Source organism: Phyllostomus discolor, chromosome 6 (genome assembly GCF_004126475.2).
Source record: "Phyllostomus discolor isolate MPI-MPIP mPhyDis1 chromosome 6, mPhyDis1.pri.v3, whole genome shotgun sequence".
Lineage (NCBI taxonomy): Eukaryota > Metazoa > Chordata > Mammalia > Chiroptera > Phyllostomidae > Phyllostomus > Phyllostomus discolor.
The window spans coordinates 157,985,789-158,003,122 of NC_040908.2; the positions used below are offsets into that span (position 1 = coordinate 157,985,789).

Here is a 17,334-nt window from a genome sequence, read left to right on the forward strand (position 1 = left end):
GGCTAGGCTGCACACAGGAATGTGACTGTGGGGTGAGCAGGCTCTACTGCAGATGAAGGTGGATCCTGGAGACTTTACTTCCTAACATGAGTCCAGGAAGGACACAGTCTCTTTTTTCAGCGCCAGAGCTTTATCTGCTGATGAGCAGGTGGTTGGCTATGTAGGATCTTAGAAACTCTCTTCAACAATCATAAGTGTCTGAAATTATATATATTTCTTATCATAATATATATATTAAGTCTGTGCTAAAGAAATGAGGAAACTGAGGCTTAAAAGGATTAAGTGCTCTAAGGTTACTCAGCTAACAAGGAGAGGATTTTTTCTCTTTTTTCTTTTTTATTGAATTTACTGGGGAAAGGAAAAGATTTGGACAAATTTGAATTCAGATGTGTGTCACTTCAAATTCCAGTTCTTGTCTTTGAAAAAAACCTTTTGAATTTTATTGCTGTTCAAATTCAGTTTTCTGCCTTGCCTCCCACCCCTCCCCACCAACTCTGCCATCCCCACTTCCTTCCCCTGTTTCCATCCTGCCTTATTTTTGTCCAGAAGTCCTTATAGTTGTTCCTGTAAAACCTTTCCCCTTTTCTCCCCATTATCCCCTACCCTCTCCCTCTGGTAACTGCCAGTTTGTGCCAGATCTTATCTTAACCTGTCTCCCATTGGATTGTTCCCCTGAAATGAAAATAAGACACAAACAGAAACAAAAATTCAGCTTTCCTGACTGTGTAACAGCTGTCATTTCAGTATCTTTTAAAAAAGAAAGATAAATTAAAAAAATGGGATTTTCCCCCCTAAACATATATGCAAATTATGACCAACAAATCTAATTTTACACAACATAAATAGATATTAATACATTTAGTATGTTTTTAATAAAGTAATTGAGAGTGGAAGGGGTTTGGACAAAGATTGAGAGGTCCTGATGCGTTAGATATTCTATGAACAACATTGAAATTGTTTGGTATTATAAAAGAGGTAACAGTAATAACATATTTTTGTCTTTAAACTCTCCCCAATCAGTAATTGAAGGTAAGTTACCTGTTGAAAATTGCATGCTTTTAATGTAGTGTTTTATCCTTATAAATGCTTCAATGCTTGGAAGTGCATAACACTCAGCACTTTTCATACACTGAAGACATAGATTACACTAGGGATTAGGACCTGAATGGAAAGCCTTCTATCACCCAGTACTCTGTCCTTCGGAGCCCACAAAAGAATGTATTCTTGTTCCCTTCCTGACAAAAGCATAAAATAAAATAAGCACTCATTGGAATCTGAAATTGTGTTGTTTTTCATAGCTGGTACTTGTGAATTGACTGCAAGGAGACCAACACAAGCAATTAATTTAATTAAGATATTGGAATAGGGTTGACATATTCAGAGATGACCACTATTAAAGTTGTGTGTAAAATATGGTTCCAGTTTATTTCACAGATAAACAGACAAAAAAATGTAAATCTTTACAAATGAAATACTATTTTTCTTTATTATTCAATTGAACACATACTTTTGTTTATAATTATGCCTTTACAATTTAATCTGTATTAATTGGGCAATTCATTTTTTAAAATTTTATTTTAACTACTGTGGAGCTGTGAGAACATGAAGATAGAGTTTCCCTTTCCAGTGACCTTGAGGAGATTCTGGTGTTACTAAGCCTAATTCCCATTCATGCTTTTCTGTACATTTATCAGTAGGGTCATGTCTATTCTCCACAGTGAGTTGAACTAACATGGGTGGAAGGGCTGCTCTGCCTGAGGCGTCTCACCATGAATAGAGAAGGAGGCATAGAAAAATCTTTGAAAAACATTAAAATAAAGGTATTACTAGTCTCCCTTAGCTGGAGGAAAGGATGATGACCAGTAATGACTGTCTCCTACATTTCATTTAGACACAATGATCAGTAATGAAAAATATCTAAAAAGGGCAATGGTGAGCCAATAGAAATGTATGTCAAAATGCCTATAAATAGACCTGTATTTTGACCCAGCAATTCCACTGCTAGGATAACACAGTAAGATATCTGAAACACGAGTTCAAAAGAACTGAGGCACTCCAATGTTCATAGCAGCAAAATTTACATGATCCAAGTGTTGGAAGCAAGCTAAGTGCCTATCAGTAAATGAGTGGATTAAAATACTATGGTATATTTACACAATGGAACACTACACAGCAGAAGGAAGGAAGGGGCTCCTAATGTGGCCACAGCATGGATAGATCTGGAGAGCATTATGCTAAGTGAAATACGCCAGGTGGTGAAAGACAATTACCATAAAATCTCATCTGTTAGTGGAATCTATCCAACAAAACAAACAAATGAGCAAAATAGAACCAGAGAATAGGAAATAAAGAACAAACTGACCGTGACCAGCAGAGAGAAGGGAGGACTATAAAGGGAGAAAGAAGGAGAAGGAACAAACAAAGGAACACAAATAGAGGACTCAGGAGCATGGAGAATGATAGGGCAATGACTATGGAGATGTGGGGGCCAGGGTAGAGGGGAGCAGTAAGGAAAAAGGTAACTGAAAAAAAACTACAAAAATACCTGAAATTTAGCTCTCAGGATCTTCAAATAAACACTTTGGGTGAAAACACGGCTTCCATCAGAACATAATTTAGTGCCCACTGCTTTTTTCAGGGCATCTTTCACATCCTTGTTCCTCAAACTGTAGATCAGTGGGTTTAACATGGGGATGACAACTGTGTAGAAAACAGAGGCCACTTTGTCTGTGTCCATGGAGTGACTTGAGCTGGATCGGAAATACATGAACAGGAGTGTCCCATAAAACATAGCCACAGCAGTTAAATGGGAGGCACAGGTAGAGAAGGCTTTGTGCCTGCCCTTGGCTGATTTCATTCTAAGGATGGTATTTATGATGTACTTGTAGGAGAGGAAGACAGTGACAATATTGAACCCCAGAACACAGCTACTGTAAGTGCACATCACTATCTCATTGATGGTTGTATCTGAGGTGGAGAGGGCTAGTAAGGGTGGGAAGTCACAGAAAAAGTGATTGATGATATTGGAAGTGCAGAATGACAATCGAATTGTGTAATAAGTAACAATTGCAGAATACACCAGACTTTGGATGTACACAATGGCCACTAGCTGGGTACAGACTCTTCCAGACATGATTGATGTATACAGAAGTGGATTACAAATGGCTACATAACGGTCATATGCCATGACAGACAGCATGACACATTCCACATCTGCAAAGGTACCAAAAAAGAACATCTGGACTGCACATAAACTATATTTGATCTTCTTTTGCTTAGATAAGAAATCAGCCAGCATCTTGGGGGAGATAGAGGAGGAGTAGCAGATATCACTGAATGAGAGATTGCTCAGGAAATAATACATGGGCGTGTGGAGCTGGGGGTCCTTCCTGATCAACAGCATCATCGCTAGGTTGGCAATCACAGTGATGCCATAAACCAGCAGGAAGAGCACAAAGAGTCCCTGCTGCACATCCTGCTTGCTAGAGAGTCCTAAGAGTATGAAGTCTGTAAACACGGTGCAGTTCTCAATGGCCATCACTCAGGTCTGGAAATCTCTGGTTGTGGAGGAAGGAAATGGATGTACAATGTTAACATCATCTGTCTTATTAGTGAAATTCCTGATTCTTTCTATTTTTCTGTAATCAGAAAAAGCAGTAAACAGTGCTAGAACTCCATGAGGAAATCTGACTCTTTGGAAATACATTCTATATAATTAAATCAATAAATGTTAATGATAATATCTCTTACATTTACATAGCATTCTACCAAGTTTGTTGCATAGTTTTTATATTAAATCATGCTATTTCCATACCAACCTATGTAGTGTTTATGGCAATTTTTGTTACTCCTGTCTTAGAGATTAAAAATTTGATGTTTTCATACCTGAGGCAATAGTTCTGAATTAACTGGTTCAGTAACCCACATCTTCTGATAAGATTGTTGCTGTTTTTCAGTACTGCAGAGGCTGTATTATGTCCTGCAATTGAGAAACATAGTTAGTTGAGAGGTAGAAATGTTGTTTTATTTTCCTTCATTTTTACAATTGTGGATGGGCAGATTTATAGTGAGTTTCTGGATATAACATTCCCCTGTTCTCCTACTTCCTATTATCCCTCCTGTCCTTTCTAGTCTCAATAGACAGGGATACAGATAGTCTGTGATCCAGGACCCACTGGAGCAGGACGGTGGTGGTTGCTGAAGAAGAGGTTGGAGGGTCCCAATGAGTGATTGTTAGACTAGAATAGGCCTGGGCTAACCATGCTCCCTCTGACAGTGGCTGTTGTTCAGCAGAGCTTCTGCAGAATATTTGGGATCTGACTCCAAGCATGCTGGTCTCAAGGGTGACAGAGAGGTAAGAAAGAGTTGTGTATTTCTGTGTGAGTCACTTTCCTCTAATCAACTAGAATCGACACTATGTGTTCACCAACAGAACAGATGTGTCAGTGCCAGGATAAAATCCCTCATCTGTCCACAGTTCAGTAAATTCAGAGAGAAATCATGTTGAACTCTGCCCCCACTTTCACCAAAATCAAAATAACGCTTATTGTTTTCTTTTTGTTTAAAGCCTTCTATTTATGTTTAGTTCAAAGGTGATTAAATATAAGATTGAGAAAGGATAGCAAGTTAACATTTTGGTGAGTTCTACACATTGGAATTTTTCTTCATTGTTGTTCAAGTACAGTTGTTTCCATTTTCCCCCCAACCTCCCATTACTGTCCCCTGTTCTACCCATGTCCCACCTTCCACTTTCTTTCCTCCCCAGTATTGTCTTTGTCCATGGGACCTTTATACATGTTCCTTGACTTGATCCTTAGCCCTCTTTACCATGTTATTCCCCTTCTGCCCTGACATCCTCTCTGGTCAATGTCAGGTTCTTCTTTATTTCCATGTCTCTGGTTCTACTTTGCTGGTTTGTTTGTTTTATTGATTAGGTTCTGTGTATAGGTGAGATCCTATGGTCTTTCCCTGCTTTGCTATTTCACTTAGCATAATATTCTCCAATTCCATCCATGCTGTTGCAAAAGGTAAGAGTTCCTTCTTTCTTTCTGCTGTGTAGTGTTCCAATGTGTAAATGTACTATAGCTCTTTGATTCACTTATTTACTGATGGGCATTTAGGCTGTTCCCAGCACTTGGCTGTTGTAAATTGTGCTGCTGTGAACATTGGCGTATGTAAGTTCTTCTGAGTTGGTGTTGCAGGATTCTTAGGATATAATCCCAGCAATGGAAATGCTGGGTTAAAATGCAGTTCCATGTTTAGATTTCTGAGGACATTTCTTATTTTTTTCTTTGATTCCTCTTTTCCTTGAGTAGCTCTGAAATCTGCCTCTCTTTGCTTTAAAGAATTGGTCTTTAAAGATCAATTAAGTTCTATGGGCCACTGTTATAATTTATCCAATCAATATGTTATGTATGTCATATGTGACCCCTTGTGTTTTGTGAGAGTATAGTGACAGTGGAGTTGAAGCTAGGAGAACAGAAAAAGAAAATCTGTGTAATGATGTAGTGATCAGTGTACAGATCTCCAAACCCTTGGCATGAACTAATTTGAATATCTGTTCCTGTAGACACATCTTTAAAAAAAAAGGAAATATTGTTTAAAAATATACAAAGTATAGGAAATGTAGAAGTGAAAGAGCTTATATATATATGATCCATGGACATGAACTAAAGGTGGGGATGGGGGGAAAGTGGGTGGGATGGGGTGTGAAATGTGAAGAGGATTAATGGGGGGAGTGGAAAAACTGTAAAAACATAATAAATCAAATAAACCAATAAAATGTCCATACTGAAAAAAATGAAAAATATAAAAAGTACAGGTAAGAGATTAAAAATAAAAAATCATCCCACGTCTTCAATCCATGGTTGCATTTCATTATACTTCCTGCCATTTATGTATATGTCTTTAAAACAATTAGATTGATAAAAGTGCTTAAATTTTCTATAACCTTTTATACCCTCTTTAGCTTTCATAGCACACACTCAGTCCCTGGATGATAAAAATTAGAAAAATCTAAAACACAAACCAGACAAACTGCAAGTCCCTGCCCCGTCCTGGTGCACTGACTTCCATGTTCCATCCAGTCTGTCTGCAGCAGGGTTCAGCCCTGCCTCCCAACTGAACTGGGTTATATCGCCAAGTCCATGTCCAGTCCCTGGGTGTTGAACATGGTCTCTCAGGAATATGTGGCAGATATAATTAATTATATGTTTTATCATGTGTTATTTTCCTACAGGCAGATTGATTGAGAAAGAACTTCTGACTTAAAAAAAATGCCAGGTGTGTTGAAAAACCACCTAAGAATATTTCCACCAGCTAAACTCAAGAGAGTGCTGTACTTGTGGGACTGAAGAGCTCTAACCACTGTCTTATTTCTCTGGTGTGTATGTGGAGGAGGCAGAGCCTCCTTGGTCACCTCCTTCAGATTCCTCCCCACAATCATTTTCCCCTCAGGCTTTCCCTGTCTCCAAGGATGACAGCTGCCTCAAGCAACACTCCCTTCAAACAGGATTCAAAGGTCACCTTCATAAACGTGGGAACCCCTGTAGTATAACTCCCACTCCCCATGACATCCAGAGTATGGAGAGAAATATATTATCAAAAAGTAGATAATTTAATTGATTCCCAAAGGTTTTATGTTCTAATAGAATATGTTCTTTAAGTGTGAGTTGAGGGTAGAAGATTCACAGCACAATTTAAGACTTCAGAGCAAACAAGAAAGAAAAATATTTACAAGGTTTTCCTGATATCACAGGTGCCCCCCACACAGTACTGCATAGAGAACAGTCAACTCATAATCTCCTTCTCCCAGATAATGGCTGTGTGGCCCCGAGGCATGGGTCTGTATCACAAAGGGCAGCACAGGACCATGCCTCCAAGGAAAACCAGTTCAGTGAGGCTTCCTGGTTCAGGAACAAGGCAAGTAGTGAGTGAAGGCTGCTAAAAATACCTCCGATATATGAGCAAGCTAGTACTTTCTGGTGTCAAAGACAATCACTTAATGAAATAGTTTTTGGAAGTTGTATCCTTTGTTAACTTGACAATAATGTTTTGAAAATGTGTGTATATAAGAACCTGTTAAGAGATTTGGAATATCTAATGAGTTTCATAGCATACTTTCAGTCCAAAAAAGATAAAAATTAGAGAAATCTAAAACAGAAATCAGACAATTGCCTACAATCTCACAGTAAATAGTTTTTGCATTTTGAAAACTTTTTAAAGATATATATATAAATATCTTTAAAATGTAGATTTTTGAAAGTTAAAATTTCCCTGCATCCAAGCCCTGAACAAAAATCAGAAAACTAGCCGTTTAAAGAGTGTTTGTGTACCGTAATACAATCGATGCCAAAATGGTAAATAGTTGAGTATGCTTTTATAAAGCACACAGATTTACAATCATTCTGTTTTTATTCTTTCATGTCTTCATCCTTTTGTTCAGTACTATGTACAGGAGATTCCTGCAAGTCATTATATGTGAGGAGTTTATTCATTCTCTTTGCTGTATAGTATTCTAATAAATAATCATACTACATATTTTTGTCAAGTGCTAAATAATTCTAAATCATTCATTTTTTTACAACCTTTCCATGTACATACTTTCTTATTTCTTCAAGACTTGGAAGATTTTAGCTTGAGGTAAAAAGTTATAAGTCTAGCAAGTAATGTGTATGTTAAAGCTTTCCTTTCAGAAACTGCAGATAAGGCCCATCCTGGCTCTTGGGTAAACAGCTGGCCTCCTGGGGCACTGATAGAAGATTACTGCCTGGGGACATCTGGACCTTTTGTGTTCCAGGGAGAGCAAACCTCCAGCTTGTCACTGAAATAGCTAACTGCCCAGAACAGGAATGCTGAAGTTTACCTCATGTAATCCTACCTGAATTTCAAAGCCCTCACTGTTCCTTGTTTATCTACTCACCCCCACTGTATAAAAATTCTGGCCAGGAAAGAGAAGGAAAGATGGTTTGTTAGGGTATGAACCCATCACCTGCTCATATCTCCAGCCATATGAATAAAGCCCCATAAAGATTCAATCACTGTCATTGCTCATAGGATTTGGTATTGACAGGTAGCCAGTGTCTTTTACAGTTACATTTCTATTGGGTACAAAACTACTGGTGGGATTTTAGGAGCAGCTACAACAGAAAACTGCCATATAGTTTTCCAAAGTTGAAAGTCAATTCTGACTTCCATCAGTGAGTGGGAGCTATTTGCATTCCACATTCAAACAGGTACTTGATATTGATATTGAGAATCTTTCTCATGGCAGCTGCTCTTTAGGTGAGTCATGGCACAGCGTGTACACACAGAAAATGCTTAAGTGGTAAGTATACAACTTGTTTTAAAAAGCATCCTAACAATCAGTATCCAGGACAATAAACAGATCACTAGAATCCCTAAAACCTTCTACGTTCTCCCTTCTTTTTAGTTCTCTTTAGTTCACACATTAAACTCATTTTTGTTTATAGTAGCTAGAAGCATATGAAATCTAAATTTAAGTACATTTTAGTTGTCTTATAGGGGACTGGTGTGCTACCTCAATGCTATTATCTGTGTGCTTGCAGGGTTGACACCCATCTCTGCTTGGGCTTTAGTCTAGTCCAGTTGCACTCCTACCATGTTGCTGTTCAAGACAGGACTCAGTAAAGAGGTAAAATTTCCAAGGCATGGGTTAAAATGGACTCATTATTACCACAAGAAGAAACTCCAATTGTTTTTCTACCATACTGTGTTTCAGAATCTCAGAAACAATATCTCCTTTGGCAGCAAAGCAGTCTCATTGCCTTCCTTGCGTTTCCCTACCAATCTCAAATGTTTTTGAAACTGGAAAAGACACCATGTTCATGCTGCCTGTCATGTGGAAAACCCAATAAGCAGAAACAGAGATTGAATCCTTATGGGCACTTTATTCAGATAGCCGGGAATCTGAGAAGAAGGGGGGTTTGCACCCTAACAAAACTGTCTTACATTTTCTTTCCAAGCCAACATTTTTTCAACAGGGAAGGAACACAGTGCAGTGAGGGGTTTTGAAATTCAGGGAGCCTTAGGTGAAAGAAACTTTCGCATTCTTATGGGGCAGTTAGCTGCTCACAGTGGCAAGTGGTTGTCTGTCCCTCCCTGAAACACAATGGTGCAGATGCCTCTACTTGTCCCTTGGGTGGTGGCCTTTGACAGTGCCCCAGGAGGTTAGCTGCCCCTCCCAGGAACCAGGATGAGCCTTATCTATATGTAGTTTCTGAAACAATAGCTTTAACGTATGTGTTGCTTACTAGATTTATAACTATTTTCCTTAAACTAAAATTTTCCAACTCTTTAGTCCCCTAACATTTTCACTCAAAGGCATTTTGTAAGGGCATCTAGAAATTGAATGACTTCTGGTTTGTGTAAATAGATTGCCCTTGCTTCTTGTGTGATTCTTCAAATTCATGTCCTTGTCCCTCTTTGCTAAACAAGCCACTTCCAGTGACTTGATCACCAACAAAGCAGAGCAGAGGCATGTGAAGTAGACAGGTATCTTGATAAATATTGTTTGGTATATTTATTTTTCAAATAATTTGTCTGTATGTCTTTAACATTTCCTTATTTTAACATCCACACCTGCTTTTGTTCTTGCAGAGAAACAACTAAAAATGAATTGAAGGCACACACTAGGCTGCCTGTGATTTTTTTCTGTTTTAGAAGTACAAACATTCAATAACAGTGAACATGTTTGATATCTTTCTTTCAGGTGCTGTGTTAGAGCTTGGATAAAGAAATAGAAAGCACCATCCTGAATCTCAGAGTGCTGGAAACCCCACCCTGATGACAGTGATTGGAAACAGAGTCATAGATTCAACAATGTCCTAAGGCACATGATGGTGTATGGACCAGTTTAGAGAGTGCTGGCAGGAAGGACACCCCCTGGAGGAAGCCAATGAATTGTGAATTGCAGCACAGGGATTGACTCAGGAGGCCAGTCCCCTTTGCTTTTCATACCTTAGCCACACTGGTGGCTAAGCTTTTATTTTATTTTTTAAAAATATTTTTCTCATGAATTCATCTTGAATGGGGCCTCAATAGTATTTTTTAAAGATTTTATTTATTTGCTTATGTTTTTTAGAGAGGAAAGGGAGGAGAAAGAGAGAGAGAGGGAAACATCAGTGTGTGGCTGCTGGGGGCCATGGCCTATAACCCAAGCATGTGCCCTGACTGGGAATTGAACCTGCGACACTTTGGTTCGCAGCCAGCGCTCAATCCACTGAGCTACACCAGCCAGGGCAATGGCTAAGCTTTTAAATCCCAGAGAAATAGCGTAGTTTTGTCCAACTCAAGGCCTCTCTAATAGCTGATCCATCTACCTAGAATGCTTCTCTAACTACTTGAAGCTCTCAGTTAATTACCACTTATTTTTTTGTTTGCAGGTAATTGTGTTCATATGAGGAAGTACATTTATTCTTCCCTCTATTTGATCAATATGCTTTGGATGTATATGTAGGAGGTGCCTTGGAATAGTTATAGTTTATTATAAATAATTCAAATGATCATTCATCAAAATTTGTCACTTCCACTAGATGATAAGCTTCATCATTGCAAAATGTGCAGGAGTTGCTGTGGAATAATATCACATAGAAGTGCAATAGACACTTTGGAAACTGTCAGTAAGTTTTAAAAAATTAAATTGATGTACAAGTAAAAGATCAAAGCAATAAAATTTGGTAAGTAGAATTCCACAGCATTTGTACAAATAGAGAGTACCACATACACATTCAAGACATAAAAGAGAGCATGGAGTATGTTGGAAATGACACATTTTGCTGTGGCTGAAACATAGTATAAATAGTTACAGGTTCATATGAAATGAATCAAAAACAGTTCAACTTTTTGCAACATAGTATATATAAAATTTGGAGATTATATATACATACATATGTATGTACACACACACACACACACACACACACACACACACATCTCTATCACCCAACTCATAATTTTTCAATGAAGCCATTTTTTGTTTCTAAGTTGTTCCAGGTCCTCTTTCACATTCTTGGTCTGCAGGTCATAAGTCCCAGGGTTTAGCATGGGCATCACAAGGATGTAAAAAAAATGAGCTCAATTTGTCTTGATCTATGAAGTAGGAACAACTTGGCCTAAAATACATGAAGATCGAGTTCCCTGGGAAATACCACCACAGTTAAGTACAAGGTGCAGGTGGAAAAGGTTTGACTCTCCCCTCAGCACAGTTGTTCTTCATTAGTGCTAGGATATATAACAATTGGCACAAAACATCCTTCATCCTAATGAAGCCCAAAATTGTGAATATCACCAACTCATTCACCTGAGAATCTCATCAATATAGCTGAGGCGGGCCATCACAAAAGAAATGGTTAATCTCATTTGACCCACAGGAACATAAGCAGCACATTAACATTGTACTTATCGAAGTATCTATAATTCCCATCAAGTCCTCCCCAGCCATGAGCAGGATGCACCCTGCACTGGGCATGGTGAATGTAAAGAGGAATTGGATGCTACTGGCCTTGTGTCCATCAAGGGCCATCACTGCCAGCTTTAGACACTCAGACTCTGCAAAGGTGCAGAAGATGAAGAATTGCAGAGAACAGACACAGAAGGGAATTGACTTCTTAGCAAAGAAACCAGCATTCTGGGTCCAGTTGCTGTTTATAGTAGAAGTCACTGAAAGAGAGGTGGCCTAGGAAAGAATACATTGGTGTGTGCACCCAGAACCAGGCGAAAAGAAAAAGAACATCACTAACATCTCAGAAATATTCCACACATACATCATAAATTGATGTCCAGTATGCTAGATCAGTTTGTATGTTTCTGAGGTATACAGTAATCAAGTCATATAATTTTTTGCACATCTTTGTCTGGCTTATTTCACTCAACACTATGTTTGTAAAATTTCTCTATGCTGTTGTATGTGGAAGCAGTTCATTCATTTTCATTGCTGTGTAGTTTTCCAGTGTAGAAACGCATCATGAAGTAATGTGCCAAACCTAGATCATGGGTCAGCAAACTACAGCACATAAAGCTTTACTGAAGCTGGGATGCACCATTTCCTTATATATTATTGATGTTGTCTTTTATGAAACAAAAGCAAATCTCAGTGGCTGTGGAAAATTTTTATAGCCTACAAATCTTAAAGAAATCCACTACTTGTCTCTTTAAGAAAAAGTTTGTCAACTCCTGATTTAATGTTGTGAAAAACTTTTAGCTTTTATACTGTTCTAAATAATTCAATGTTGAATATTTTGTACATGTGTTTGAGTGAACATATTTATTTGTTTCTCTTAGTATAGTTATAAGATTGTTATTTGGGTCATAGACTATATATAATGAACATTGATGAAGTGCATCCAATGGCTTAGGTAGTCTTCTCGACCTTCACTTAGTTAATCATGTAACAATCAATGACAAGTTCTATATTCTCCCCATTTCACAGAGAGTTAACTGAGGCATAGAAAAATTAAGTAACTTATTCAAAGTGCCACTCAGTGTCTGGGCACAGAGCTGGCATATGAATCAAGGGAATCTGGCTTCTTCCCTCACCCAGTGATCTACCCTTGTCAATGGATAATCTACACATGATCACACACACATGCACATCCACACGCTTTTCTGAGGTATTTACTATATCCTTTAAGATAACTATAATCCATTGCCAAATTAACTTTAAGCAGCAATTTTAAGAATTTTAAATGTTTTATTATACTTTGGGGCTATAAACTGCATTGGACTATGTGAAAAAATGAATGTTTAGTGAAATTCTTGTGAGAGACTTTTTGTGTGTGCTGGTAAGGTTGTTGGGGGTTTCCAGTTAGAGCTTGTGGTTAGGGAATTAGATGCATGTTGGAAAGTTGTATCTCACCAGGAATCTACCTCCAGTCCTGTGGCTTTCTTAGTGGTGTCAGTTATGTATTTGTTTGTCAAACCATCAGTTAACAGGTTCAACACAAGGAAGACCATGGTGTAGAACTGAGATAAATTTACCAATACTGGGAGAAGACTACCCTGATGGGTGGACACAGAAGTCAGGTGAGAGGCCCATAGAGAGAAAGTTTTTCTCCTCCCAGTAATAAAGTGGATTTTAGACTGAGAAAAGTGTGAAAAAGTAGGAGATGATGATGTGATGAACCCATGTCCATTAGTTGCCCTATGTGGAGAGATGCCACTCATTAAATGATGTGTCTGTACAGGCTAGCTTTTCCAGGGGAGGGGATTATAGACAAAATGATTCAGAACATTTTTTATCACAGTACTTCAGAATAAATGCAAAGTATGTGTGAATCAGGGGACTCATATTCTCTCCAATGTATGACAAGACATCAGCTCTTTTTAAAAGATTTTATTTATTTATTTTTAGAGAGGGAAGGGAGAGATAAAGTGAGAGAAACATCAATGTGCGGTTGGTGGGGGTCATGGCCTGCAACCCAGGCATGTACCCTGATTGGGATTCGAACATGCAACACTTTGGTTCAGAGCCCGTACTCAATCCCCTGGAGCTATGCCAGCCAGGGGACAGCAGCTTTCTTGAGTAACTGTATTTCAAAGTAATCAGTTTGCCAAAGTGACATTTTGTGGTGTAGTATAACTTCTCTTCTTTGATTGTATAACATTGAATTACCCTGGTACACAATCTTTTTTTATTTTACATATATATGTATGTATGTATTTGAAATCTATCACTCTATCTATTTAATCTATATGGGTATAGATATGATTTTCTACATTCTCACAAACTTTAGCATATAATTTATATGAATAATAACTCAGTAAATGTGTGTTTTGTTTTTTTCTCTTGTTAGATTAGTGGATATTCAACAGAGTATAGAAATGAAGTCATTAAAAGCTGATTCTGCTAATGTAGTTCATCTGCATGAAGATATATTTAATAGTTCATTTTCATTGTTTTTTTTCATTACCATTTATCACCCTTATACTCTCATCCACTTTCACCCACTCTGTGAGTATGGTCTTTTATAAAATATACGTTTTTGGATAATGTTTTTTAAAATACAATGTATTCTACTATACTGTTGCTCAAAATATATTTCCAGTGGAAATGAGCAGAGATGGATGAAACAGACAAATCTGAGGAATGTGAAAATATGACTTCTCTTTACTTAGAGTGTACATCAAATGCCAGTTTTTAGAGATTCATCACTTTAGTATCCACATTCAGTTATGTACTTTCTGAAGAATGATGAAATATGTATTGCCAAGCCTCATACCCTGAGATTGGTTGTTTTAGTGACATCTAACAAGAGATAAAATACTATCAAATACTTCATTTTAGTATATATTTGTCTGTTTTGTCATTTTGTATCACTGACACCATGCAGGTGCTTTGGATAATAGACATGGAATGCTCAGTCCTTGAACTAAGAACACACACAATTTCTTATAGGAGATGGTGATATAATAACAGAATGATATGAGTACAATGCTGAAAGGAGAGAGTTTCCTGTGACTTAAGAATGGGACATTTAACAAGTGGTTAGAAGTGTATTGTTTTATTCTTATGACGTTTGAAGAACGTACATGAAACACACTTTATATGTTAAAGGGAGGGGTGTGAGCATGTATATAAAGGGAAAAGGACCTAATTAAGAAGTCCTGTGAAGTCTATTTTTCTGTCTCCCATGAAGAAGAGAGATCCTCCAGGTTTTTTTTTTAATAAAATGGCAAACTTAAAATTAAATGAATATTCTGAGAACCTGAGATTGTATAATGTTTTTATAACAGTGTTAATAGTTATTCAATAATAATATAAATACCAAGTACAATCACCTTAAGGTATTAAAATAGATCTTAACATTACTGAACCTCAAACCACTAAGAAGTGAGCACTATTAAATTGTGTTTAGACTAAGGTTTCAGTTTATTTCATAGATTGACAGAGAACCAGTTTAAGGCATTACAACTGGAACAGTAATATAAATACTACTTGATTGTTCTTTTTCTCCATCAAACATAAATTTTTGTTAATAACTCTTCAACTTAAACTATATCAATTGGGAATTCCATGTTTTTAAAAACTTTAATCAGTATAATGCTATGAGCATGTCATAAAAGAAGATAAAGTAACATACATTAAGGACACTTTATACATTAAGATGATAGTGACTATCAGAGAAGGTCAAGGTCTTCGACCCCCAAGCATCATTCATACAGTTTCTGTAGAGGTGTCAAGAGCATGGATCTATTCCCCAGAGTGAGGGCAAGAGGGCAAATCCAGAGTCTGATGGGAAGGCTATGATGTGCCATATAAATCTAGAGCTGCTGATCCTGCTGACCCCTGGGGTAGAATGATCAGAAATAGAGGATCTGAGAAGTTGTCTACATGACACGATCTGTGTCCCCGGTACTTACTCAGCCTTGGGCAAAGAAGAAGTAGAGGTGAATTTTGTGTAAAATTAGCATGCTAAAATAAAAAAAAAAGCTATTTTCTTTTCCATTCACAAAGGTTGCTTTTTACATGTGTGTTGCAGGGGAAACACCTTCATTCATTCAATCAATGTTTTTGAATGGCATCCTGAAAATGAGCATTGTAAATGACAAAGTAGAAATACTGGTGAATAAGACAGACAAGAACCTTGCATTTATGGGACTCTGAACTAAAGCAGAAGAATTTTAACTTATTCCTATTCATTCATTTACTACTTATTACTTCTCAGTGTTATGATGGGAATTTATACGATGATACAAGCACAGAGGAAGAAAAAAAAGAAAGCTAACTTAAACTATTAAAACTCTCTTCTGGATCAGCAAATTTATTAATACCATTGCTTGACAAACTGGAACTTTAAACATGGAGGAAGATGGTACTATGCCCATATCACTCTGGGATATGTACACTGATGAAGAGAGGAGAGTAGTACACAAAGATCTTCTTTGCAAAAGAGTAAAGTAAACCTAGTACTTCTTTCCTTTAGTTAAAAGAGATAAATATTCATAATGACTATTCTTCACATTCAATTTAGGCAGAAAGGTAGGTAAGGAAATATCCAGAATTGTGCTTGTGAGACTACAGAAAACTGTACCAATGTCCATAAAATTTAGCTGTCAACATCTGCAAATAAAACCTTTTTCACTGAACACACTTTCACCCAGTACATGATTTAGTGCCAACTGCTTTTTTCAGGGCACCTTTCACATCCTTGTTCCTTAAACTGTAGATTAGTGGGTTTAACATGGGGATGACAACTGAGTAGAACAGAGAAGGCACTTTGTCAGTGCCCATGGGATAACTGGAACTAGGTTGGAAATACATGAAAAAGAGTGTCCCGTAAAATATAGCCACAGCAGTTAAGTGGGAGGCACAGGTAGAGAAGGCTTTTCGTTTGCCTGCAGCCGACTTCATGCGAAAGATTGTAGTGATGATGTAGCTGTAGGAAAGGAGGACAGTGATGAGGCTGGACCCCACAATGCAAATACAGGAAACAGTCATTGCTATTTCAATGGTGGTTGTGTCTGAGGTGGAGAGGGCTAGTAAGGGTGGCACATCACAGAAAAAATGATTGATGATATTGGACTTGCAGAATGACAATCGAGTTGTGCAATATATAAAGATGATGATATCCACAAAACCTGCAATGTAGGCAGTGGCCACCAGCTGGATGCACACTCCCCTGGACATGGTAACTGTATACAGAAGTGGATTACAAATGGCTACATAACGGTCATACGCCATGACAGACAGCATGACACAGTCTACATCTGCAAAAACACCATAAAAGAACATCTGTAGCATGCATAAGTTATATTCAATCTTCTTTTGCTGAGATAAGAAATCAGCCAGCATCTTGGGGGAGACAGAGGAGGAATAGCAGACATCACAGAAAGACAAATTGCTCAGGAAATAATACATGGGTGTGTGGAGCCGGGGTTCTGTGCTGATCAGCAGGATCATCCCTAGGTTGGCAATCACAGTGATGCCATAAACCAGCAGGAAGAGCACAAAGAGCCCCTGCTGCACATCCCACCTGCTAGAGAGTCCTAAGAGTATGAAGTCTGTAAACACGGTGCAGTTCTCAATGGCCATCACTCAGGTCTGGAAATCCCTGGTTGTGGAGGAAGGAAATGCAAGTGAAGGGCAAATCATCTGAGTGTCTTAACAGTTACACTGCTGGTTCTTTCTCTTTGTCAGCAGTTAGAAAAAGACCTCAAAAATGCACATTCTCTTTAAGCAAACAGACTCTCTGACATATTTCCAATTTAATGTGAATTGATAAAATGATAATAATACAGCTTATATAGAATAGGTATCACACTTTGATACAAAATAAATAATTTTCATACCTAACTAGGTAGTATTTTTTATCTTAT

At 37.8% G+C, this 17,334-nt stretch overlaps 2 protein-coding genes across 2 annotated transcripts; both read right to left on the reverse strand.

Moving 5' to 3' along the window:
* Positions 1 to 2,533: 2,533 nt before the first annotated feature.
* On the reverse strand, positions 2,534 to 3,538 carry LOC114499035 (olfactory receptor 8U9-like). The gene has a single exon (XM_028514995.1). It carries the CDS (start codon positions 3,536 to 3,538, stop codon positions 2,534 to 2,536), a length of 1,005 nt encoding a protein of 334 aa, XP_028370796.1.
* Positions 3,539 to 16,069: 12,531 nt separating this feature from the next.
* Positions 16,070 to 17,131, reverse strand: LOC114499036 (olfactory receptor 1052-like). Its single transcript, XM_028514996.2, has one exon. The coding sequence runs from the start codon at positions 17,048 to 17,050 to the stop codon at positions 16,112 to 16,114; it is 939 nt and encodes a 312-aa protein (XP_028370797.1). The 5' UTR covers positions 17,051 to 17,131; the 3' UTR covers positions 16,070 to 16,111.
* Between the last annotated feature and the right edge of the window lie 203 nt (positions 17,132 to 17,334).